Source organism: Odontesthes bonariensis, chromosome 16 (assembly GCF_027942865.1).
Source record: "Odontesthes bonariensis isolate fOdoBon6 chromosome 16, fOdoBon6.hap1, whole genome shotgun sequence".
NCBI lineage: Eukaryota > Metazoa > Chordata > Actinopteri > Atheriniformes > Atherinopsidae > Odontesthes > Odontesthes bonariensis.
The window spans coordinates 11214111-11239810 of record NC_134521.1 but is presented as its reverse complement, the minus strand read 5'-3'; the positions used below and the strand labels follow the sequence as shown (position 1 = coordinate 11239810).

General features: G+C 42.4%; 1 protein-coding gene across 1 annotated transcript; it reads left to right on the top strand.

Moving 5' to 3' along the window:
* The first annotated feature begins 2113 nt into the window (after positions 1-2113).
* On the top strand, positions 2114-18860 carry LOC142402256 (forkhead box protein O1-A-like). Its single transcript, XM_075487849.1, has 4 exons — positions 2114-2944; positions 14950-15141; positions 15349-16541; positions 16639-18860. Exons 1-3 carry the CDS (start codon positions 2366-2368, stop codon positions 16516-16518), a joined length of 1941 nt encoding a protein of 646 aa, XP_075343964.1. The 5' UTR covers positions 2114-2365; the 3' UTR covers positions 16519-16541; positions 16639-18860.
* Positions 18861-25700: the final 6840 nt, after the last annotated feature.

Below are 25700 nucleotides of genomic sequence, written 5' to 3'. Positions count from 1 at the left end.
ACTCTATACACTTTGCAAGGGAAGCGGTTTTAAAGTTAAACAACCTCTTAACAATGTGCCACACGGATTCCTTCTGGTCTAAAAACACCCTCCTCCATCTATTGTCTGACAAAGTGGAACATGACAGGTTGATGTTTCAAAGTGCCTCATTTCCACATTTTGTTCACTCACCCTCAAGCACAGTGATTGGCATGATAAGCTGTTGGCAACACTTCCTCAATTCTATTTGTTGGCGGTGTATTGTACAAAAAGTGTGGAAACACATGGGTTCTTCTTGGAAATTGCCAAAAAAAAAAAAGAAATAGCCCTCTAGAGGGTAGTAATAGCAACTGAACAGGGTTGATTTCTCCTAATATCCACTGCGTTTGGTCATTGAATATCATGATATTATAATAATTTAAGCTTATGTGGTCACTTCTAATTAAGCCCCCTTTGATGATTCAATCTGTTTTCTCACCTAACACAGGTCAGTAAATGGAGGTGGAGTACAAGCTTTCAGTACAAACACAGTCAGACTTTGTGAAAAGAAAGATAATGTCATCCCCGCTCATCGAGATCAAACAATGAATGCAGATAATGAGGGTGTGGGGTGCTACAATTTCACATCAAGGCTGGAAAACGGGTGCGAAATCCTATCTAACAAAATGCTCCATCTGCTATAAAGTAGCACGTGTTTATAAGAAGTAGAGTGGTAAAATATTAATTGATTGGTATTGTTTGGTAAAGTTCTGGCTGTTGATGTCAGTCATAAGTGCCCAAAACAGCTGGAATTATGGACTGCCATTTGTGGTCGGGGGGTTACAAAACCATAGCCTACAGTATGCAAGGCACTCGTCTAAAAATAGTACAACTGAAAGGGTATTTTTACCATGACATTCACAAGGGACAAAATAGACTAATCCGGGGAAAAAAAGTGAAGAAAGACCGTTCATTGTCAGTCAGATACGGTTATCTTGGCGCCAGAGGGAGTCACATTTTTGTGCGCCTTTCTATTGCATTTCAGAGCCCAATGTGCAAGAACATCTGGACATTTAATAGTTATTACAAAGCTGAGTGCTTAGTAGTAAGCAACAAAGACTGGTCTATATAATTATAGATGTGGTTTTATTTGATAACTTGGTAGATACACTTAAAAGTACATCTTAATTGCTGTAATTCCTGGATTGTGGTCGCAACAACAACAAAAAGAAAATAGTTTCCCTAATAACTAAGATTCTGTGGGGTTCATGTGTGTTGTATCCCTGTGAATTAGTTTTAAAAAACAGTTTAGTTGACTTATGAACCACGCATTTAATCTATACCAAATTTACAAATTTCAAGAAAAGTTATTTTCTGGATTAATACGTCTTACAGTTTTTTTCAATCGCTAACAAGCGCTTAGCCATACTTCAGATACTTTTTCTAAACTCTTAACACAGACTCACACCTACAAAACACAATTGGCCAAATGTAGGTTACCTACTTGCAAAGTGCAAAGCTCATAGAACTGGACATTGAATTGAATATACAGTACTATACCTGGATATATTGTCGTTGCAGCGCCTTGACTCTCTCACTGTTCTTCTCAAAGGGAACAGTGTAGAGCTGTCAATTATTCAATTGTTTGTTTATTATCAGCTGAGATATATTGTTTTTGAACTGATATCACTGCAGAAGCAGAGGTTTTTATACTGTATCTAAGGTTTGGAATATTGTTTTTGCTATTGTGGTATGTTGTGTGTTAACATTCGTAAATAATACAAAAACAATCCATAATTTTGTTGGGGGGTAGGTCTATAGCTTGTCTGTTAAGGAAATGTGTTTGACTGCTTATGGTGTGGAAACGACATGAAATGTGTGAATGGTATGGCCACAAAATACCGATGCTGTGCTAATTGTGTTTAGAGTTTTGAAAATGTGACAACTGTTTGGACAGACGTTTGTTAGCGAATGAAAAAAAAAACTGTAATTCAGATACGTTCCTCTGTGGCAAGATTTTCCCCTCCACAAAAAAAGAGCTCTTGAACGCACCGTGGAGATACGATATTCTGAAACTGGAGCCTGTCAGTGGTCCGTGAAGGCAGCACCAAACTACTACTGGAGTACTTGTAAAAGCGTGACAGAGCTGCAGACTTCAGAGCTGCCGATGCAGGAAGGTGTCAACTTCAGTGAAGACCTTGAACGAAACGCTTTCCTGTCGTTTTATTTACAGACCGCTCCAGTTTTTCTTTGTTCAGCTGTGGTCTCTGACCTGTGAACCCAACATCTTATTTCTTTTTTTAAAGCTCTGTGATTTGTCTCCCCCTCAAACCTTGTCATTTCTTTTTTTCTTTTTTCTTTTTAATGTGAGCGTCTATGTTAAAGCCATCGCCGGTGTGACCCAGACATGGCCGAGGCACCGTCACCACAGGCGCAGCCAGTTGAAATCGACCCGGACTTTGAGCCGCTCTCCCGCCCGCGGTCCTGCACCTGGCCGCTGCCCCGGCCGGAGCTCAACGACCCCGCCAGCTCCAACACATCCTCCCCTGCGCCGTCGGTGCAGCAGGAGCCGGGCGCGAACACCGAGTTCATCAGCAACCTCGGCTTGTTGGAGGAGAACTACGAAGAGTACGCAGAGCAGAAACCCCCCTGCACCGTCTTTCATTGCCGGGATGGAAACTGTGTGCATCTCCATCACCGCCACCATCCCCACCGCCTCCAGCAGCATCAGCAGCTCCCGAGTCCGCAGCTGCCACCTCAGCAACAGGTGCCTCCTCCGGGGGTCCCACCCCTGGGTGGTCAGAGGAAGATCAGCTCGTCCCGTCGCAACGCCTGGGGCAACATGTCATACGCTGACCTCATAACCAAAGCGATAGAGAGCTCACCTGAGAAGAGGCTGACGCTGTCTCAGATCTACGACTGGATGGTCAAGAGCGTACCTTACTTCAAGGACAAGGGAGACAGCAATAGCTCCGCGGGCTGGAAGGTGAGTGTTTTGCATGCACGTGAAGACTTATTCTCAGTGCCAGAGCGCGCGAGCGTAAAGGCGCAGGGGACGATCTGGTAATAGATATCCCCTTTGACACCCGGTGATCGCGCGAGCTCACAGGGTTTCTTAGCGGCCCATCTGGACCACACCGACCCTCAGAGAGTAGCCCTGAAGGGATCAGCTCAGGGAGCAGGCAGTGGGGAAGAGAAGTCAAACTGTGTCTGGTTTCTGAGTGTAGTGATGCCACCTCCACGCGCTTTATGAGCAAAGAGAGCAGAGTTATTTAAAAAAACTCTAGATATTTGTATGCTATTTGGAGTTTAGGCACTGTGGAGAACGCAAAGATGAAAAAATATAGCTTTACTCCCTCTTTGTACTCAAAAACTGCTTCAACCTTACTCTGGGTGTTTGGAAAATGGAAGAAGAAGAAAAAAAAGATGGTCATGCATCAGTGCCACTTATGAGTACTCTCCAGTCAGTGATGTCACAAAAAGTGTCTTCTGCCAAATCCCCGGTGAGACATCACCCTCTCCTATTTGGTCAGTCAGACAGGACTAAACGTTTTCCAGAGAAAGGGAACCAGCACTTTTCTGAAATCCATGCTCTCACTTTCTGATCCAGGCTAGACATCAGGCTTTGGTTTGGGAAAGCAGTAATCAGAGCTGTCCACTCATTATGTCCTGGCAGGGCTGCTTCATGCAAGTACTTCAGATTCATTCACAATTTTTTCTGTAACCTGTCACTTCCACCGGAGCAGAATGACTATGTACTTTTTATTGTGCTGGTTTTTAACCTCTAAAACTTTTACCCACATCTGGGATTTGCCATATATTATTAAGATAAAAGGAAACATTGCCTCTCCCATCTCCATGTGGGATAAAATGAAATATATATTTATTTCATTTTCAAAAATGCTCAAAGGCTTGTTTGAGAATGGGCTGCTGAAGTTTGGCGTTTCAGTAACTTTTGAAGTTTGAGAGTGATTTCCTCTGCCGGGGGTAGCGTGCGCCTCTCTGTTGTGTTTGTGAGGAAACACACGGCTCAACCAACCAGCTGCTCTGACATGCAAATGCTTGTGAATATATATATAGCTCTCAAGGGGAACACTGGGAAAAATGGTTGCTAAGTCTTCAACTTTTTTGATAAAGCTGTCATCTGGATCTGTGAGGACTTGAGTGAGGAACATTAACATTCCCAAACAGCCTACGTGGGTGCACATTGACTGAATTACCACAGAACACACAGACTCTACCACCCTCTACCACCCTCTTAAAATCTGACTTCTGTGATTGTAAGCGGACGAGCTGTGAAAACGTTTGCTAATACCTGCGCAGGTGTGTTAAATTACTGTCTCAAACAGTAAGAAATACAGTTTCATAAAAAGAAAAGGCAGGTCAAATCCATATTTCCAGCTTCACAACCACTCCAGTCATTTCAAAGCTGTCAGGAAATGCCTTCAAACATAGTTCCCATTATTTAACAAGGCTTATACTACGACCTGTGCCTCTGCTAAACCTCCTTTTTCTCGCAGGCTTTCTTGTCTTCTCTTTTCTTTTTTTTTCTTTTCTGAAAGGGAAGCGACGCGGAGTAAACTGTTCGGAGCTCCCTCGACAATAACAGGAGGCGACACAAACAGCTCAATCAGTGTTGGGGAGTGTGTCGAAGGGGAAGGGGCTGGGAGAAGAAGGGGGGATGCTGGGAACAACGTCAAACATCCTCCATTCCTGAGTTGTGTGCTCATATCTTTGTGTCCGTGTCTTCTAGAGTTTCCTCAGCGGATGCTGCTGCTTGGAGAAAGGGATCACCACTCTTTATCCCATCACTTCCTTTCGTTTCCTCTCCCAGACCCTTTGCTGAAGGTGTTTGGGACTTTTCATAACTAATGAATAGGTCAGTTGTGATCGGGGTGCTCCTTAACTTTAGACTGCATTTATTTATTATTTTGTCATTTAGTTCTTCAGCCTTAAAACACATTTCTTCATATTTCATTTCATCCTACAGAAGAGTCTGGGAGTCGCTCAGTTGGACTTCTGCTGAGCAGATACTTTCCAAAACCTTTCACAAGCACTTGAACCAAAAACAAAAGCTTCAGTCTGTGTACCTTTTCTATCAAATCAACACATCTTTGCCTCAGCCTCTGCATTCCTAAATGTTGGCACCCCCGCCAGGCCTTGGAACCGCTGGCTGATGGTTATTTTTACACTTCCCTGTTAAAAAAAAAAAACATCACGGTCCCCTCACAATGAACTATGATGCATTTCCTGTCAAAGTGGATGGAAAACAGTGCCATGTGTTAACATCCCCAACCTGCAAAACATAAGGGGCAGGGCTGGAAAAAAAAAAAGAGGAGGAATCAATGGGAGAGACCATATATGGATCATGTGTGTGCAATTATTTCTTTTTATTTCCATTTCAGCATTCCCACCACTTCTTAAACACAATCATCAGCACGCTCGCTGTGTTTTGCACCTCTTCCAGGCCTCGAGAATCCACACGCTCTTGTCTCCCTAATTGTAGTGACAGATTGAGATAAGCTCGTGACCTCATGGTGGGTGGAGGGCGTTGAGTTTGAACCTCAGTGATTATACCGCTCCGAACTGGAGACGGGTGGAGTGCAGGATGAGGGCGATGCTGGTGCCTTTACAGCTTCCTGTCTCCCTTCATATCGTGGAGATTTCTTTGTTTTCCTTCTGAAAATTGAGTGGCAGCTTAGTGATCACGATACCTTCGCCACAAGAGAAGCCCCCCCCCCCCCGGGGAAGTGGGGGCTGGTTCCCCTGGGATGTTAGTGGGTTTATAAGTGGCAGGGTTTAGCTTGCAACAGACATTTAGCATTTTACTGGTACTGCTGCTGTTTTTCTCAGTGAACTGTGACGTTAGATGATGGAACAGGAAGTGGCCCTCTTGAGTTCAACTGGCACTGAGGCTGTGAGGTGTCCTTTTCAAATGCATAAACAACATTAGCTTGCAGATAGGAGGCACTGGCAGAGCTTTGTGGATTCCTGTGCAGCTTTGGTGACAGCTTGGAGACGTGGTTCATCTAACTGTATCATCGAACACTGGAGACGAATAGGCCCCAACATATCTGCAACCTGTTGATTTGGCTGTCTGGTTTCTGTGTATCCACTGTGGAAACTAATGACAGGCAACACTGAGGCTATTTATTCAGGACGAGGCGAGTCGCGCACTGGAAAAAAAGTTAATTTTGCCTCCATTTGAACAACACCCCTCAGATCAACAAAAAACAGCTGATGAAAGTGGCCATTAGTGGATCTGCAGAGCTGGCAAAGCCCAAACTCCCCTGGAGCCCAGGCTGAGTGCAGGTTACCCTATTTTTCAATTGTAATGGTTTACATTTCAGGACAAAATGAAAAATAACTGTGTTCTTACCAGGGATACATGAGGTAAATGCAGACTCGGATAAATTCATGACCTGTTACATCTGTCTCTTTTCCATCCCAGGGTACAGCTAGCTTTTTTAAATGTTCAGTTTAGGTGATACCACGTAACTAAAACTAACTGATACTGCCTCAACTGAGGTTCCAAGTGAGATGGGTGGTGATGTGGAAACACTGGGGACCACCGAATCGTCAGAGAAAATGTCTCTGCAGCGGTGATGAGCTCTGTAGCGCTCAGTCATTATGATCATTCTCAGACCCCACTGTACTAAATACCTGTTGGAAACTCCTTCTTTGCATTAAACACTTCTCACACGTCTCTTTGGATTAAAGTGCCCACTAAAATAAGTGTAATACAATAAACACACACATGTTATGACAGTTAAAGCCCCCTTTTATGGGGGGACGCTGCAGTGCTGGGTTGAACCATATCAAACTGTACAATGTAGTGGAAAAACTCCATAAGAACAGACCCTGAATCAATAGCTCGTAGCAGCACTTTAAGCAAAACACATTCATTTAGAGGAATTTTGGTCCGCTGGTCTTTCTAACATTGGTTCAGTTCATCAAGGTTTGCGGTTATTCGTGGCACGGCTCCCTTAAGGTCCCGCCACAGCAGACTTTCAGCTGACTTGGGATCTTTGTTTTCTGGCAGAACTTTTCTATTTCAGCCCAGATTTAGCTGTCAGACAGATGGGCTCGCTCTGGATTCTTGCTGATATGCTGTTTGAGGTTTTCTCTAAAGATAGCGCTGCTCGTTACGACCAAACAAATCCACTTTGCTCTCGCCTGTCCAATAGATATCGCTCCAGACGTTTTGTGGTTTGTTCAAATGCAGCTTTGCAAACCGGAGCTGTGCTGCCGGATTCATTTTACAGAGAGCAGACTTTAAGTTAGAAGTCATGCTTGTTCAGTCTTTGTCTCATCGTACTGTCATGAACTTTATGTCTGACCTTGGTGTGAATTTGCTCAGACGTTCATACCTGGAAACAGTGGCAACTGTTTGTAATGTTTTCCACTAAAGAACGATATTTTTCACTGTAGAACAAGTGGAACAAACTGCCAGTGGAGATTAAACTTTCACCAAATGTAGACATTTTTAAATCCAGGTTAAAAACATTTCTTTTCTCATATGTCTATGCATAAAATCTGCACACTATCTTTTAATTTATCTGGACTGTGGCTTGTTTTTAAATTCATTTATATTATTTTATTTGTTTCTCTTTATATCCTTTTTTTGTATTTTTAATGCTTCTTACACTCCCTGCTGCAATGCTTTTATTGTATGTGAAGCATTTTGATTTTTTTTGTAAATGAAATGTGCTATACAAATAAATTTGATTTGATTCGATTTGATAGATCGATGGACTGCAAATAGTTATGAAATGACCTTAGAACCGTTCCCAGACTGATGAGCAGCAACACTTGTGACGTCTTTCCTCTCTGACATTGTTTTAACACACACCTGAATGCTGCAGACCAGCAAAGTGACAAAACGTCTTTTTATAGAGGCTCTCACGTTAGCTGATGATCGGTTAATCAGTTTGATTAGCAGCACCTGGCTGCTACTTACCGTCTATGTTCCTATGGAAACAGTACTTTCACACACTGTTTCTGCTTTTAGGCTTAGTTTTTGTGCAATAGATCATTTTAAGATCTGGTAAGGACCTCTTTAGATTAAGGTTGTGAAGAACAGCGTTAGACCCGCTGCTGAAGCTAATTCTTAATGATCTAAACCATTTTTTTTTCTTCTACATTATGTTCCTAGAAACCTATTTTCAAACTGCCATATATTAGCCAACACATACAATATAGACACATCTGTGAGAGGCCAATATCAGCTAATTTTTATCTGGCAACCAATAGATTGGTCTTGCCCAAGTTTTATATTTGTAAAACTGTCCCTGAAACAGCATGAATGTGACCAGCAGTTCTTAGAGAAATCAGTAGAATATAATGGTTTGAGGTTTTCAAATGAATCAACTTTGCAGAGATTTTAAATTGTTGGTTTATGAACCCACTTTGAGGACACATGCCTACAAAGAGACAAAAGAAACTAGAAAAAAAAATGGAATAACTGCCAGCTATTTGTCTTTTGATCACAAGGTTAAAAAAGGGAGGCCAATGGCATGTCCTGAATTTAAGAAGCCCACTTGCAGCTTCAAGTAACCCGATGAGGAAAGGAAGGCTTGGGGCAGGGGCTTTCAAAGAGGACCGACCGTGGCTTCAGGGAAGGAGGGGAGCAATCAGCTGACTGGATGGTTTGGGGCTGTGGTCTGTGTACAGTCTGCTGTCGACATGTGAGTCAGTGGAATCTGTGGCACGCATGTTTTTGCATTGTCCTCCAGCCTGTGCAGGATAATAAGCTTCCACTGTATTATGTTCTCAAACTTTGCCTCAAATGTAATATGCAAATTGTAAGGGATATGGGGTTAGTGGAAGTTAGAGATATTAGTGTAAAGGTGTAAGATTGTAAGATAGATTAGTGCCCAGTATCATTAAAAAAAAAAAAATTCTACCCGATAAAGTGTGCAAATATGACAGTTTTATGAGCATAACCCAGTAAGACGCTGGCTTTGTGAGTGAAGCTAAAAGTCGAGGCTGCTCCAACGCTAAAAGGGCACAGGTGTGAACTGGTGAGAGGAACTGTTTCTGCATTGTGTTGGCATTAGAAGTAGTCCAAAGATCATGATCACACTGAGTGAAAAGGCAGCTAAGGGGGCTAACAACTGAATATATATCCATTTGTTGCCTCTACAACCGCTCAGAAACACAGTCACTCTCTCAAGCAGTGACTGTTGCACAGTTGCAGGTATTGAGCGTATTTACCAAACAGAGACATCCCGCTCATCTTTTGTCGTGCATTTCACTTTGATATTTGGAATCCAATACTGGCTCAAACATGTAGATCTGATCTCAGCTGTTGTCAAACAGAAGGTGTTTCTTACAGTTTCGTACTTGTCGTCCCCCAGAAATTCGACCAATCGGAAGAGCCTCTCAGCCAGAACCTCTCATTCTCCCCATCTTCCCCCTCAATCTGAACCAATTACAAACAACTTGGAGTTATGAAGTTTGCAAAGCTAAGAGTTACCCAAGATTAGGCATTAAATGACTTGAAATAATCATGCCACGTCCACTTGAATCATTAAGTTTAGGGCTGGTATTTGAGTCAGACTAAACAAAATAAATAAATGTCAATGCTTAGTCTTAAAGGTACAGGTGCACAAGCTTTTGTGTGTGTTGAACAAGAAGATGTTCCACTTCTTTATTTGCAGATGAACTCAACACAAAGCTTTCCATTTCTTTTCATGGCCCCACTTTGAAGCCATTGCACACGTTGGTCACATAGTTTCATGCTCAGTTTTAATGAAGCAGCCCTCACTGTGTTTGGAGCTCTGAAGGTGGTGACATGCTCTCCACACCGAGCTGCAGTGCTCTTCTTCTCTCGCGTGCCTTTCAACCACCTTGTAACAGACGGCTCGGGTCCCACGCTAATTTCCGACCTCGCTTGCGCATCCGGGGTCAGAGGAAAGGTGGGGGAGGGGTGCACAGGAAGACACTGTCAGGAAGTGGCTTGTCCTTTCACTGTAATCTGCTGTAGTGCTGTGCATTCTTCTTCTCCTATTCACATCAGTTATCTGACTGCTTTATACTGGTGCTTACATACTAGCAGAAGACGCAGAAGATTGATCATCTTGTATTTGCACGCTAAACCATGAATGTGTTGACATTATGCATGATGCCAAGTAGCATCAATTCTTTTTGCAAATTAGATGATTTCACCCTGGTATCAAGTGACAGATTTGTTTATAGGTATGTGCCTGTCTTATTTGAATAAGAAATACGACTGAAAATAAATAAGTCAGTATTATCTTTCAGCAGGAATGTTGTTTCAGTGTTTTACATTTTTATTTATCACAATTAGTCAGTGTAATGTATTTCCTACATTACTCAGGACCCAGCCAGCTTGTGGACAGTGAATAAACTGAGCAAGATGTTTGCCACTGCTGAACCCTTTTCAGCTGATGCCAGCTCAGGCAATCAGCATACTTCCTTATTTAATTGTTAATATGACTTTTAAACGTGACAAATTGTTCTACATGTTTCCTCGTTCTCTACGGGTTTTGTGTAAAAACCTCCTATGTGGAAGCAACACAGCACATAATCTTTATAGATGGGTTCATCCATCTCTGACAATGAAGTATTTAAATAAAGATTAAAAGCACCTTTATTAACTCTGTTATCATGGCAGTGTAGGAACCACCAAAGCTATGGGGCGATACAATAATAAAACCACAATGTAGGAAGCCAAGATGGTTGCTGCATAGATTTGAAATCTCTGGTTATGATGCTATAGAGGAGAAGAGTGAAGTGGATTTGAGTCTATCCCATCCATGTCATCCATGGATGAATTTTTTATTTAAATAATTATTTTGTACATTTAGGGATTTGACTGCTAATGGCAGCTAATCTTAGCTAACATAACTAGGCTAACTGTAATTATTACAGTTTGGGACATTGCTTTTTTCCTTTTTTTATTCCTAAGTTGATGCTCGTTTTCACATTTTCTTTTTTAAGTCAAAGAATGAACACTTGAACTAACTAATTGTGTCTTCTACTTTTTAACTTTAGTGATAAAACTAGGGAAACAAGCTAAATCACAGAGTAGCATTAGCTTGAGTATGATGGACGCACAGATATATGACATTAGCCACGAACACCAAGCAGACTGTAAAATCTCTAAGCAGATCCTGAAATAACTTCTTCAACTTTTCACAACAATGAGCAAAAATTATGTGAATAATAAAGTTTTAAAGTGGATGTGAGGGTACACAACACTGTTGCATGCTGCGATTTGATGCTACATTGTAAGGACTGATTTCCTGTCTCCTGCCAGTATCACCTTGTTTGTTTGGCTAAAAACAACCAAATCTGACAGAGTTAAGTGAATACAATATGACGTCTAAATAAATTTGATTTTGGCCAATTCTTTATCACGTTATGTTTTTGTCACAAATTAGATACGAGCCCTAATTCATGATCTAAAGCTGAGTTGCTGATTTGAGAAGCAGCTGTTCTCCAGCGGGGTATCTCCTGGGAGTCCTTTAGCCCGTCTGTGGTTGTGTCTGGTTCTGTGGGTAACGTACTTGGACTAATGGCAAGTGAGGCCACTTTCACTATGGTTGCACCTGTTCTTGCAACAGGGCCCTGTTTGTTGACTTGTCCTGCGACCGTTACTGCAAGCCTCATGCTCCGCTACACAAGAAACAGCAGCTGTGTCAATTCAGTTGTTTTGAAGTCCAGAGGGAGGACTCATTGAATGCAGCAGCAGCTCATCTGGGTGACATTGATCATGTATGATTCAGAGATTATTGGGTAAATTTGGGGAGTTGTAAGATGTCCTTTAAGGGCTACCATGTCTCTGAGCAGAGCAGTAGCAGGTGGACTCACATCAACTCTGCTGCCATGCGGCCTAATGGTGCATTTCTGAGGGCAAACTGAAAATAGATTAGTCAAAAGTCAGTGTTTCCCCATGTCAGCCGTTCTCACACCAGCTGACCTATGGAATAAAATATTTCTTTATTGCAGCACCAGTTTGTATCAGATGCATTAGGACGTGATTTTTTTTTTCTTAAGATTAGCAAAGATTTGTTAAGGGGTTTACTAATGGTCAACTTTCTTGTTGATTCGCTTCTCCAATTACACAATAAATCCTCTCTCTTAAACATTCATGTCACTCACAGGCTTTCATAATGTGTGCCAGGGAACTTCCCTGGTTGCCACGAAAGGTCAGTGCAGAGCAAGTAGATATCACGAAGCCATCAGTTCATTCAGATAAGCTGTAACGCAGCTCATCTGAATCTGAATCTGAAGGTATTCCAGCCTTCTCCAGGAGCTACGATCGAGGATAACCAGAAGAGCAAAACTTGTTTTATTTTTGTGCACGTATTTCAAAGTCAGTTGAAAGTGAGGGTCAAAGCAACTATTTAAAAGGCCACATCGGGTCAGGCTTGCATAATGTGTGAGTGGGGCTCCTGAATTAGTGAAGCAGAAGACGTCTTTTGTTCTTGATGGGCTGGGTGAGTTTGGATTGTCCCAGGCCAAGAAGAGAATATCCCTCCAAAGGGAGCAGGGCTGCAGTGCATTGCCTATTGTGGGCACCAATCAGAGGCTGTATGCGTTTGTACATTAGCACTGATCTCGGCCATGCTTGAGCAACACTTGTCACTTTATTGTAATAAAAGTTGGAGCTCAAACTGAGTCTGTGCAGCACGTTGTTGAGTCCTCAGATCATTCACTAATGAGTCATTTCCTGTTGTCAGTTACAGATTGAGATCACCTAAAGGGGGAAAAAAAGGTGAGAAAAGGTCATGAATCAAATGAACACTCAGAATGAACATTGTATTTGTGATAACTTCACCGTAAGTCTCTTCAGTCTGCATGTGCAGGATGCACTCTAACGCAGGAAGCCTAATTTCAAAGTGGAAGAGAAGGGTGGAGTTCGGTTGGGGTGGTGGGGTGGGGTCACTGGGGGCTCTCATGGTGAGTCACAAAGCAGGTCAAGCCCCAAGCATGTCACATCTAATGCTTCTCCTCTTCTCTGTCTTTTCCTTTTTCATCCAACCTGTTTGCATGCCTCTGTCAGAGCAGGCTGAGGAGCTCATATTCAGCACACAGTGAACTCACTGACCCCACCTCTGAAAGCAAAAACATCTCACTGTGTCACCCTCCCCATCTCTGCAGTGAACTCTTTAACCTCTTTTACTCTGTTTCTGAGTAAGAAAGTCTCATTGTGCTCGGCCCTTTTGTCTTCTCTCTATGATAATGCACAGTTTGAGGTTGAATTGGTGGTTCGGCGCCTTCATATGGGGACAAACATCTATTGTTACAGTTATTCTGGGTAATGGTGTACTTTATTTAACCACTTTTCTATTAGAAAGTTCCAAATTTATGTAGCTATGTCGCTCAACAATAACAACATTTGATACAAAGTGATTCTTCCACACAGACTGAGTAGAGTTTGGGTCATATTCTCGTCAAAAGCCAAACCAAAGACCAGCATTTCAGACGCACTGCCAGTCAATCTGCATTCTTTGTGTATCCCTGTTGAATCCTGTGGTCGGGGACATCTGGCTGTACTGTCTGCAAAGAGCTGCTTTTTTTTGTTCACATGCGTATTTAGGGGAAATCCCCTGCCGATGCATCTTGTGTTGGTCTGTCTTTGTACCCACCGTCCAGAGCAGCCCAGGAGAGATCAGGCTATATCCCCACCGAGTTTTGTTTGTCTCTCTGACAGAATTTGCAGCAGAAAGCACCTTTCTGTTAATTCTTTTCATAACGTAGCATTAAATTAGGAACTTAGCTGAACACAAACTGTAGGTAAATGTGTTTGGACAAGGACAAAAAAAAAGGCAGCAATCTGGTTAAAACCAAAGCAATCTGTGTTTGTCACACACACACACACACACACACACACACACACACACACACACACACCCCTCAAAGAGTGACACAGATATGATCTTTATGACGATATCCAGCTGCTACAATGATCTACTCTCTGCTGTCTTCTAAATCTGAAATTGTCTTATTTTCTTGTTTCCCATGCCGTGTTTTTTAGTTTAAAGCAGAGAGTAGCAGCGCTGCTCTGACTGCTGGAGGGGTAGGACAGGGCTGTGCAAATAAAATTAGGTGGAAATCACAGGAAACACATGATTAAAGCCTGCTGTGGGGAAGGAGTAGGGTGACCACCCTAATAAATTCAGCCACAGGATATCTGAGAGTGCTCAGTTCATATCTTTATAGGCTGTTTAAGCCATGTCGAGCTTGTTTTAATCTCACCTGCGAGGATTCAAACGAAGGTTGTAGGCGACAAGCTGGGTCAGAAAATCCGATTCACAATAAAGCACGAAAGTAAATGAAGAAAGAGATGGGACCGTTGGTGGGTCTCAAAAACCTGCATGTGAATTGTAAAAAAGCATCCATGAGGGTGACAGAAAGAGTTAATTTAATCCCGACAAAAGTGTCACGACATGTTGGTCCCACAGCTGAAAATGCAGGAATGATTGAAAATGCTGCGCATTACCTGCATACTGTACAGGGGGCCATTAAAGCTCTTATACAAGGGTATGAACAAACCACCTTCATGGTCAGTTTGATTAGTGGACTTGTTGAAATTAGATGATGACACCATGATGACTTGTTTGAAAACTTTGGTGTTCGTAATACATGAGAGAAGCTGATGCTAAGTCTGTTAAAGCTGAATATGTGTTGGAGTACCAGTCCCATCGGTGGTAATGCACTTCAGCACTGGCTTTATCTTTGATTTTAGTGAGGTTAATATGAGTAATGTCCTTTGTTATGACACAAAGTAACATTAAAGAACAGTTAAACTCTGTCTCAAGGGATATTGATGATTGATGCAGTTTTTTAACTCAGTTAAAAGAGGATTGGATAAAGTTGGGTGTACATTTCAACACAATTATGAGAGAATTAGCTCATAATCAGGCACAAGTGAGGCCACGAGGAAAGGGAAGAATTACGGGATGCCTTGACGTGTCTGGCACAGGAAACTGATGATTGATTGAATCTTTTTCCATCCAGAACTCCATCAGACACAACCTGTCGCTGCACAGCCGCTTTGTGCGCATACAGAATGAAGGGACGGGAAAAAGCTCCTGGTGGATGCTGAACCCAGAGGGGGGAAAGAATGGAAAATCGCCTCGACGCAGAGCTGCCTCTATGGACAACAACAATAAGTTTGTCAAGAGCCGAGGGAGGGCTACAAAGAAAAAGGTACGATGTCTTTCATGAACAACATACCTCTGGACTATTAATACCATAGCACCTGTATAACGTGGAGTAAAAGATTAACGTCTATAGATATTTTGACCAAATGTTTTGTCACACTTTTACCATATTTAGATCCATTTTTCGCCATGTTTATGATACTGTGTTAATTCTATGGCAGCTTCTGACTTTTTATGGATTTTCTGTCATTAGATGTCTTTACAAGAGGAGGTAGAAGGGGGAGCAGGCAGCCCTGGTTCCCAGTACTCCAACTGGCTGGGAAGTCCAAACTCCCACAGTAACGACGACTTGGAGCCCTGGAGCTCCTTCAGAACTCGCACCAGCTCCGACGCCAGCACTCTGAGTGGACGGCGTTCCCCTTTCCCTCCTGAGCAGGATGATCTTGGGGAGTCTGATGGCCATATGATGTATCCTGTAACATCAGGGACCAAGATAACCTCCACCCTGCCCAGACTCTCTGAGGTGGCAGGATCCATGGGCCAGCACGGCTCCGAACGTGTCATGGAGAGTTTGCTGGATAACCTTAATCTGTTGTCTCCGAAAGCCTCCCAGCTGGGCTCGGACTCTGCACATTCCACAAATGCTGCCATGCTTCAGAGCAGCTCCTTTAGCTCCCCCGGCTTGACCCAGGACTATCACAAGTGCCTGTACGGCCCGGTGAGGATGAACTCCCTGTCCCCTGTTACCATGCGGACTCTTCCAGAAACCAAGCCTGGCTTTGGTACTTATGAGAACCAATATATCTGCCCTGCAGGCCTTCTAAAAGAACTGCTGACAGCAGATGCAGCCACCAGTAGAGACTTAATGCCCTCTGGTGATACACAGGTGTCTGAGGTTGGGAGGGTAAGTTGCCCAATGCCCACTTACAGCAGTCAGAGCCATGTGGGGGGTCACAGTGGAGTAAAAATGATGAATACCCCTCGGAGTCACCCAGGTCTTCATGTAAATCCACATGCTATACATAGCCAAGGTCCAGCTGCCTCACAAGACTTGAATAGCTGTAACATGGTACCTCTTACTAGTCTGACTGGTGTCTCAGGGGCCCCTCCACGAATGACCAGACTGAGGACATGTATGCGGCTGCCCCACGGACACCCAGGACATACTAATGATTTCCCAGCGAGCTACAGCAGCAGCTACAGGGAGCTGAACTCAGTTCACCCACATGGTCACCATCAGGAGCGGCTGCCCAGTGACCTGGACAACGTGTCCATCGAGAGGTTTGAATGTGATCTGGAGTCTGTCCTCCATGACACGCTCATGGATGGTGGCGCATTAGACTTTAACTTTGACCCGGCTGCTGGACCTCATGGTTTCTCCCAGAGGGTAAAGACCACCACACACAACTGGGTGTCAGGTTAGAATTACGGCTGGACCACAACAAGGTGAGATTAATCTCGTGGTTCATACCTTTGTTATAGAATAAAGTATCCTCAGAAAGATCATTTTTAGCCCTGAACCTTTCCCACTTCACCCTCACAGGTTTTCTTGACATTGCTCCGCTGTTCGCCTTCATTCAGAGAACGGGAAGTACAAATAAATCAAGATACCACCAGCATCACTCTCCACTCAAAGGAAGCTCATAATCCACATCCTGAAACAACTTCTCTTTCATAACAACAGTGAGCTGGCCTTTTTCACACATGCTTCTGAAGAACAAGAGTATCTGCAGTATATGTTTGATGGTGAGTTGTAGCTATTGATGTTCACTTTTGAGAAGGTTTATTAGCAGCCAGTTCTTAACTGCACATGATCAAACAGCTGTTAACCTAGTCATAGATGAATAGTCTCCTTTTTTAAATGATTGAAAGGGTAAATACAGCAGTTTGACAGCAAAATATGCACAGGAGCATATGACTGGACAGCAAACTATAGCCCATTATTAAATACTTTGGTATTGTGGTGATCCACAACAGCATAAAGTTGCCTTTCTGGTGAGTCTTTTATCCCACGTGCGTCTGCACGGCCCACAGTGCTGTCATGCATCGGGCAGCTGTACACCACCTTTTGTTCTCCAGGAGATCTGCATCGAGCTGGAGGGCCATTCCAATCAGAACCTGCAGGAAGTGGAGAACCTATTCATGTTTTATGACATATCCCAGAGACAGCAGCTGCAGTCCAAGACTTTGAGGTTGGGAACTATCCATGGGATGAGAGACTCGGTTATTTGTGTGCTGAATGACAAGGGGAGCCACCTTAATAGCTACCTGTCCGAGCTCAGGTTGGTGTTTTCCACCAACCTGAGCAGGCAGGGAATAGCTGGGTAATGACAGTGAAAATGTTTAGATGTGGCGCCTTTAAATGTTTACAGTGCTTCTATCTAATATTGGCCATATCTCCTGGCCATGGATGTCATAAAAGACCCTAAAAGAAACCGAATCTCTGGCTGAAATGAGCCCATTATTCATATACTGTATGAAGGTATTTATTTGTAACTGTAGATGGTTGATTTTCCCGGACAAATCTGTGAATATTCTGTGTACAGAGTTTGGATTGCGTTGAAGTTACCTTTTTCCCCTTTTTATTAATCTAATTCCAAAGAAGGACATTGTAGATAGATTAGAAAAGTTGCCTTCTAATAACTTCTCTAAATGTATCTCATTCAGTGTTTTGTTGTGTGTTTTGATGCAGTAAATAAGACTTTGTTTTTTCCAGTAATGCTCTTCTTGGTTAGGAGGCCTTTTTGGACTAATTATGGATGTCATATTCAGTGGGAAAGGAACGAAGATCTCTAATCTACTGTATATACAAACCTCTGTAAATTCCACCAGCTATTTTCATCTCCTGCCCAAAAAAAAGGGACATTTTGGCCACTCTGGAGATATTCCCTTGAGTCACACTGTTCGATAGCACAGCAAGAGGTAATAATGGGATCCAAAAGGGACAAAATGTCGGTGATGGTGTGCAAAGTTTAGTCAACAGTAGAGAGTTTGCTTGTGATTGAGTGGAAGCACCTACAGTTATGCACCGAGGACTTGCTGTATTCACACTGCATCCTCTCACAGACACCTTCTGTTGTACATACTGTTTTTTCTTAAGCATATCTATTCTGTATATGTGTTTTGCATTACCTTACTTTTTGTTGTGCTGAAATATACTTACTGTTTTAGACATGGTTGTTTACATGTTTCAGTTCAAACTATATAACTGCAGAACGCTCGTACCTCAAAATATTTTACCTTTGAAGGGTTGAAGGGATTTTTCCTTCCATTTTCCTCAGTGAGTGACGTGCTGGCTTTGTCCTAATTTCAGGCAAACGATATCACACATTATGTTTCATGTTTCTCATGAAACCAGTCATGTTTGGACCATTCAGAGTGAGCTGTCATCCGGATTATAACCATTTTTTCATAGTAAACGTTAGCTGATGTAAATCATTTTTTATTTAAATGTCATTTTGTGTAAAAGAAACATGTTAATTTGTCATTAATGAAGGCTTTTCAGTCATATTTTCAAAACAAGAAAAAAAGAATATTTAAGGGAATATTTTTACACACAACTGTTGCCTGGGCCTGTTACATTTCATTCGGATAAAGAAAGTGTCATGAATTTTAGGGGTAACTTTTAACGGTGCACAGAAGAAAATAAGACAGTTATGTGCTCATTTTGTCAGGAAAAACAAAATGCATCATTATTCAGGTATTTTTGAACGTATACAGTTTTTGTGTGAACTGTACCATAAATGAATAACTCTTGTAATTAAAGGAAGAAAAGCTAAACAAACTGTGTGTCTTCATTAAATTAGGACATTAAAAGTATATGAAATGTTAGCTTATGGGCTGCACGGTGGTGTGGTGGTTAGCACCGTCGCCTCACAGCGAGACGGTTCAATTCCCGGCTTTTCTGTGTGGAGTCTGCATGTTCTCCCCGTGTATGCATGGGTTCTCTCTGGCTTCCTCCCAACGTCCAAAAACATGCACGTTAGGTTAATTGGTGACTCTAAAATTGACCTTAGGAGTGAGTGTGAGCGTGTGTGTGGTTGTTTGTCTCCGTTTGTCTCTGGGATGGATGACGACCTGTTCAGGGTGTACCCCGCCTCTCGCCCAATGACAGCTGGGATAGACTCCAGCCCCCCCGCGACCCAACCGATGGACTAAGCAGATATAAAAAATGGATGGATGGATGGATGGATATGAGCTTATACAACCACTGGAGGACCAAAAGTGTTGTGATCTTAGTCAGTGGCTGGATGATGGACCCACTGGCTGATCCAGTGTACGTCTCTCTTGGTAAAGTTTACATTTATTAGTGTTTGCCAGCAAAGCTAATTTAAATTGTTTTTTATGCTGCTATCAACAAGTATTTTGGAAGATCTTTATTGTTGTTGGGAAGACTGAGAGTTTGTCTTTGAGAAAGAACTCAACCTCTGCCGTGACTTGAAGTTATTAATCAGCTCCAGTGCCAGAGCATCATGAGCAGTGAAGCTTTCTGTGAGGAATGAGGCTCGTGCAGCACGGACACCCGCCATTAAGCACAAATGCAGCCCACATGCTTTCATCCAGATCACCACAGGTCGTACAGGTTAGCGAGCGCTTCATTTCTGCTGTTCTCCTGTTTTACTAATGTGTGAGAAACCTCAGTCATCATATCTCAGCACAGGCTTCAGTATGCATATCACTCAGGAAGTTACACTTAACCCCAAGATCTCCAACAGTGATAAACCTGCCATGTTTTACTGTAGTTAAGCTCTGTCAAGTATACGCTCATCTGGGCTACTGATTTGAGCATTGTTGATTCCTTGAACTTGCAAGCGTCATTTAGTTTCACAGCATAAGCATGCGTGAGCACATGTCTGTCTGCCAGAAAAACAAACTGTTGTGTCATCCAGCCTTTATCTTTACTGACATCTTAGTGCACGCTCGTGCAGCGAATGAATGAAACGGGTTGTTGTTGATTTACACTTTGTTAGCGAACAAAAACACACAGTTCCTCTAGCACATTGCCCGCAAATAGTTTCCAGGTTATCAACCCAGTGCATTCTGCCAGTTAAAAGGTCATTGGTTTCTCCACGAATTCTGATCACAATCAGGGAAAATTTTCATTCCTTCCAAATGTGACTCACTCACTCTGACGAGCTGGCTTTGTACGAGGTGTTCCTGGGCTCTGGGAGTTGGGGTTTTGATAGGAGTTTGGCAGTGAGGGAGCAAATCTAACATTTCCCAGCTTGAAATGGGTAACCATTAGTTTATTCAAACAACCACAGTTGTGTAACATTTAGTCTGACCGTGTATTACAGGAAAAAGAAGTGTTTCCACTCGGTCACCCCCAAAGTCATGGCTCACCTCATGTGTTTTTGTTGTGTTCACTGAATTAATCACGAGTGTCCATTGGTGATTCACTGGGTTCAATTGAATTGTTCTTTCCAAAGAGGGACAGAAACGTTCACATCCTGCTTTTTTTGTCTTCTACCTCCACACACCTGCTGGTATGACCGTTCCCATTCTCCGCTGTTATAAAATTTCTCATGATGACCAAGAAAGCGCTTCCTCTGAATCAGACTAAAGGCCTTACGATACATTGGGTTTTCCTCTCGGTGCTTATGGTTGATTTGTGGTGACAATAATGAGGAATGTTTTGTTGACTTTTCTGGCAAACTCCATGAAAACTATAGACAGTCAGTGGGTCAGTGGGTTCACTATAATTAAAGTCTACTGAAATCATAGATCAAGCTAGTGATAAATATCAGTTAAAATCACTCAAATGTGTTTTTTTCACTAGGGTCAGTGGCTCACTAAGTTACTGCATATGGCAGGTTTCCACCTCTGATTGTCAACCAGGCAAAAAGATAGATTAATGAATAAAAACATAGACGAATAAGGACCTCCTTTTATGATCAAGATGGAAACAATGGTCAGCCATAATGCTAAGGAAACCCAAGCCCTCTTACACTAAGCTTTGATGTGAGTTATAAACACTTATTGTCTTTGTGGCCGTCTTTAATCACGTGCATATTCGTCATTGAGGTGACCATGAACATGAATATGAGGCGATATGTCTGACAGCTAAAGCTGGGCTAAAATGAGGTCCTGCAGCAGAACAGTGACCCCCAAACCAAGCAGCAAATCTACAACCGAATGGATGAAAAAGAAAAGAATCAAGGTGTTGCAACGGTCCAGTCAAAGGTCAGACGTCAACCTGATTGATGTTGCGATGGGACCTTCAGAGAGCCGTGCACAAACAAATGTTGCAAACCTCAAAGGAACTCAGCAATGTGGAACAGAGGAGTGAAGGAGCTGACAAAAATGGGAGAGGCCTAATAACTACTAACTGCTGCTTTCTGTGTTATTTGGATTATTTTCATTTAACAAATAATGACATGATGTCATTAGCTGTCATCCATGTGAGGTTGTATTTAAGGTAGGGCTGGGCGAGTTAACTCGTTATTATCGCGTTAACTATTAATTATTTAAGGCCGATAAATATTTGATTGCGCATTAACGCAGGTTTTATTTTTAGTTTTAAATTTTTTGGGGGGGCTTTTGTGCCTTTAATGGATAGGAAAGTTCAGAGAGACAGGAAGCAGGGGGCAGAGAGAGGGGGAACAACACACAGCACAGGGCCGTCCGATACAGGACTCGAACCGGGGCCAGCTGCAGCGAGGACTATAGCCTCTGTACATGGGGCGCCTGCTCAACCCACTACGCCACGGACCACCCCTGTTTTATTATTATTTATTTTATTATTGTAAAAGTCTGTTGCTCACAGGCTTTTATTTTGTAAAAGTCTGTTGCTGTCTGCTGCGGAACCGGAAAAGAAAGTAATCGGCGGATCCACCAAACATGGAGAAGGGTACGGAACTTTTACTCGGCCGTTTTCATTTTAAAGTTCTTCCAGACGGCGGAGTCGACAGAACCAAAGTCATCTGTAAACACTGCCAAGTTGAATTGTCTTCTCAGCGTAGTAGTTCCAGTCTAAAATATCACTTAAAGGCAAAACACACAACTGATAGCAACAAGTCATTCAAGGAAACAGACAGTGGAGCGAGGCTTCTACATAAAAACTACAGAAAGATGCTGATGTTAAAAGTGTGTTTGCACAACAAATGTTATGGCACTTTCATTCATATGGCAGTACATTTAAAATAAAACTAAATGCTAAAAGCTATACACTACTTTTGAATTCATTTTTGGATTTTGCATACAAATTTGATTAATCGTGTGATTAATTAGATTAAAAATTGTAATCGTTGCCCAGCTCTAATTTAAGGTAAAGAATTGATACAAAGAAATCATAGAAATGAAAGAGAGTGTTTTTTCTTTATATGACTAAGTTGACAGTTGTTGCAGAGGCGTGTTGAGTTTAATTTGTAAAATAGTATTTGGAGGAAATCTGAACAGGCTGTAAGCTAGTTATCTAGTGAGCTATTTTTCTTTTACTGTGATATCAAACTAACCCAGACAACAGGAGTCAAGGAAACATTCAAAGTGAATATCTTTAGAATGGTTTATGAAATATGGAGCAAATAAAGGTCATAATGAAAAAAAACTTTGCCTTCTCTTAAATGTGAGAAACTTGAAGGTGTCTGTGATCACAGATTGATTTCCTGTGTGAAATTAAGCCGCTCTGCAACTTCTGTGCCAGCGTTTGGTGTCTCCAGCTTCAGCAACCAGTTTAGGTGGAGCAGAATCAGCGACTACTGATGAACGATGACTTCCATTAGTCTGATAATGTTTGGATAATATTATACTGTATATCACAAAAAGCTTTCCCTCCTTTCTGACAGCTCTGTGACATCACATCTCAAATGTTTCCTATCAAGCAAATCTGCATTTTATCAGAAAATTCTTATGCTGCCACTGTTTTAAAAGCCGGCTCAACGCAGCCAGTGATCTTCGCACCATTCGCAGCACAAGCGGTTGCTGTATTCAGAGGTGACGGGTCACTTCTCCTGCCTGAATGCTTCAGTGTATCCACTCGGTTGGTAGCTGTGTGGGGTTACAGGAACCCCCGCTGTGATTTATTTATGTGATTAAGGAGCGTCTTGTCAGCATAATTAATAACAAAAACACGCTTTCAGCAAACGTGGTGACCTTTCTCTCCACTCACTAAAAGATCAAGTACGGGCCTGGGATGTTAATGTTTCGGGAAATACCCTTTTTTTCGCTTCCTTGCCAAGAGGAACTGCTTGTTCAGACAGAAATTTAGAGGTAGAAAAATTGCGTAACAAGTTGATGGAAAGACGCAAGTAGGCGCATTGTGCTGAGGGGGAGGCACATCCACCAGAGTTCAGAGGGTTTCAGCTTGTGCAGGACGCTCACGTGCATCCAGGGTTTTCTGAGTGTGCTTCATGGAAACAAGGAGTTAAAAGGAAAGGGAGACACCGAGGGCAAAATAACACATCCACTGACTCTATCAGTCCATTCCTGTGGAATGTTTGCCACATTATTGCCATTCCAAACTATCTAATGCCGAGTGGGAGTGGATTTTAAAGTCCTCGAGCTCCATGGCTGCTTCAGTGCTTGCTCACCTGAATGAAAGGTGACATTTTCTGTTACAGAAACAAAGAAAACTCTGCTTATCTATACATGTGAGGGGTTGCAGCTCTGTTGAAAAAGCAAGTAACAATGATTTCGTAAAACTGCAAAAACGATCAGCACTGTTACAAAGCTGAGGTCTGGATTTGTTCAGATGAAAATGATGATTGTGTTTGTTTGAAAAGTAGTCAAAGGCTCAGCTATCATATGCAGAAGCACGCACATTAAGAGCTAATGGCTGTGAAGTATGTAATGTATGAAGAATGTTTGGGACAAACAAGCACAGAAGAACAAGCAGACGGTTGGTGATTTCTGAATGAAAGTTAACAAAGCTCCAGGAATGAAAGAGTACCTTACATTTCTAATAAAAAGAGACTGGGACCACAGTAGATGGGATGTAGCCTGTGAGTAACCTTTGGACCTGATTTAACAAATGAGAAACATCTCTGTGTGGAAACCAGATTTGTTCCACAAACATTATCTCATGACAGACATGTGCCCTGCTGTGCTTTATCTACTGCTTTGTGCTCTAAATTGACTCATAGAAGAAGCCCCCGAGCCTTTATTAAAATCAGTACAGAGTGGGAGACAGCTGCGTGTGCAATGTACAGTAAAGCTGATGGATATTATCATTCAGTGCCTGTGTAAATATGATGAACCATGGGCAAAAGTTGGCACCCTGCTGGGCCTGTACAGCGTGCTGTGATGGGGATAATTTATCAGTGTGGTCCAGGCACAAAGCTAGAAAATTAGGTGGTTTGGGCTACTGGACCTTTACTAATATAAAGCAGATTATGCACATGCACACCCAGCATCAGGGGGGCAATGTATGTCGGGATCTCTCAGGGGGGCGCTGAGACAAAGATTAATATGTGATGAGATCAACCTGGCAGCCGCCTGCTGATGAGTCCATTCACATGATTCTTGAACAGGAAACTGTGAAAATTGTGTTGGTCGTATGGATGCCAACATCTCTGGTTTCTGGTAACTCAGGCCTGCATCTTCACTCAGGGTGACAGTAACGTGGGTGGCTGCAAGTTCAGAAAACCACACAGATAAAACGCTCAGGCTTTACGAAGCTCCAGTGTTGGTTTCAGTCATAAATCTGAGATGTTGATGCAGGTAAGTCATACATCATAGAGGCAACAGTTTATCATCTTATTTAACTACTGTAGTACAGCTCTGAACTTTCTTTCTAACTTATTGTTAATGACATGTGTTTTCTTTACAGTTTCAAATCATTTTCTGCCTAAAATAATATATTTTTCATACCCAGACAGGGAGAATTATTTTACCGTGTACACCAATAGTTAAAATCTAGCAATGAACAAAGGATCAAACAACAAAGTGCGACTGGACAATGATAAGGATGTGAGGTTTTTTTTCTCAGACTTCTGAAAGCTGGAAGTGAATTTTTCTCCATTAAATTAAGTTCAAATGTGTTATAATGTGTGTTCCACAGTGCATGGCTTTCTCAGGCCTGAGTTATCTCTTTCTCTGACATGTTACATGCTTATAAGTGCAGGAAGTCTTCATCTTTGTTTGGTTTTCGTGCCGCAGTTTAAAGGCAGCCACTGAGTTAACCACGTCACTTCTTCAGTTATTGTACTTCTACACCTGTAAGCTTCTCAGCAGTGTGCAGTGTGCACATTTGATAAGATGAGATCATCAATCGAATGTGATTCCCAAAACATCTGAGCCATCTGTAAACACCTCAGAGCCGCATAACCTTTTGTACAGGCTGCGTTCTCCAACAGTTGCGGCCTATTTCTACATTGTACAAGTAATTATGATCATAAATATTTGTTGAATAGGAAGTTAAATTCCGCCTCTCTCTGCTAAGGGAACAATGAGAAAGGGTATGGCAAAGCTGGATCTAATGTTTGATTCTTTTGGTGCCACTGTTTGCACATTTCTTTTAAACAAATACATTAGACTTAAAAGGCTTTAACCTCAGATACTTTCTCCTGTTAGTTCTTTTCTTTTCAACTCCAAAATGTTTTAAGGGAGCTGGGAGCTACATTGGCGTTACATAACAGCGCCCTCTGCAGGAAAACAGCAGGAAGCACC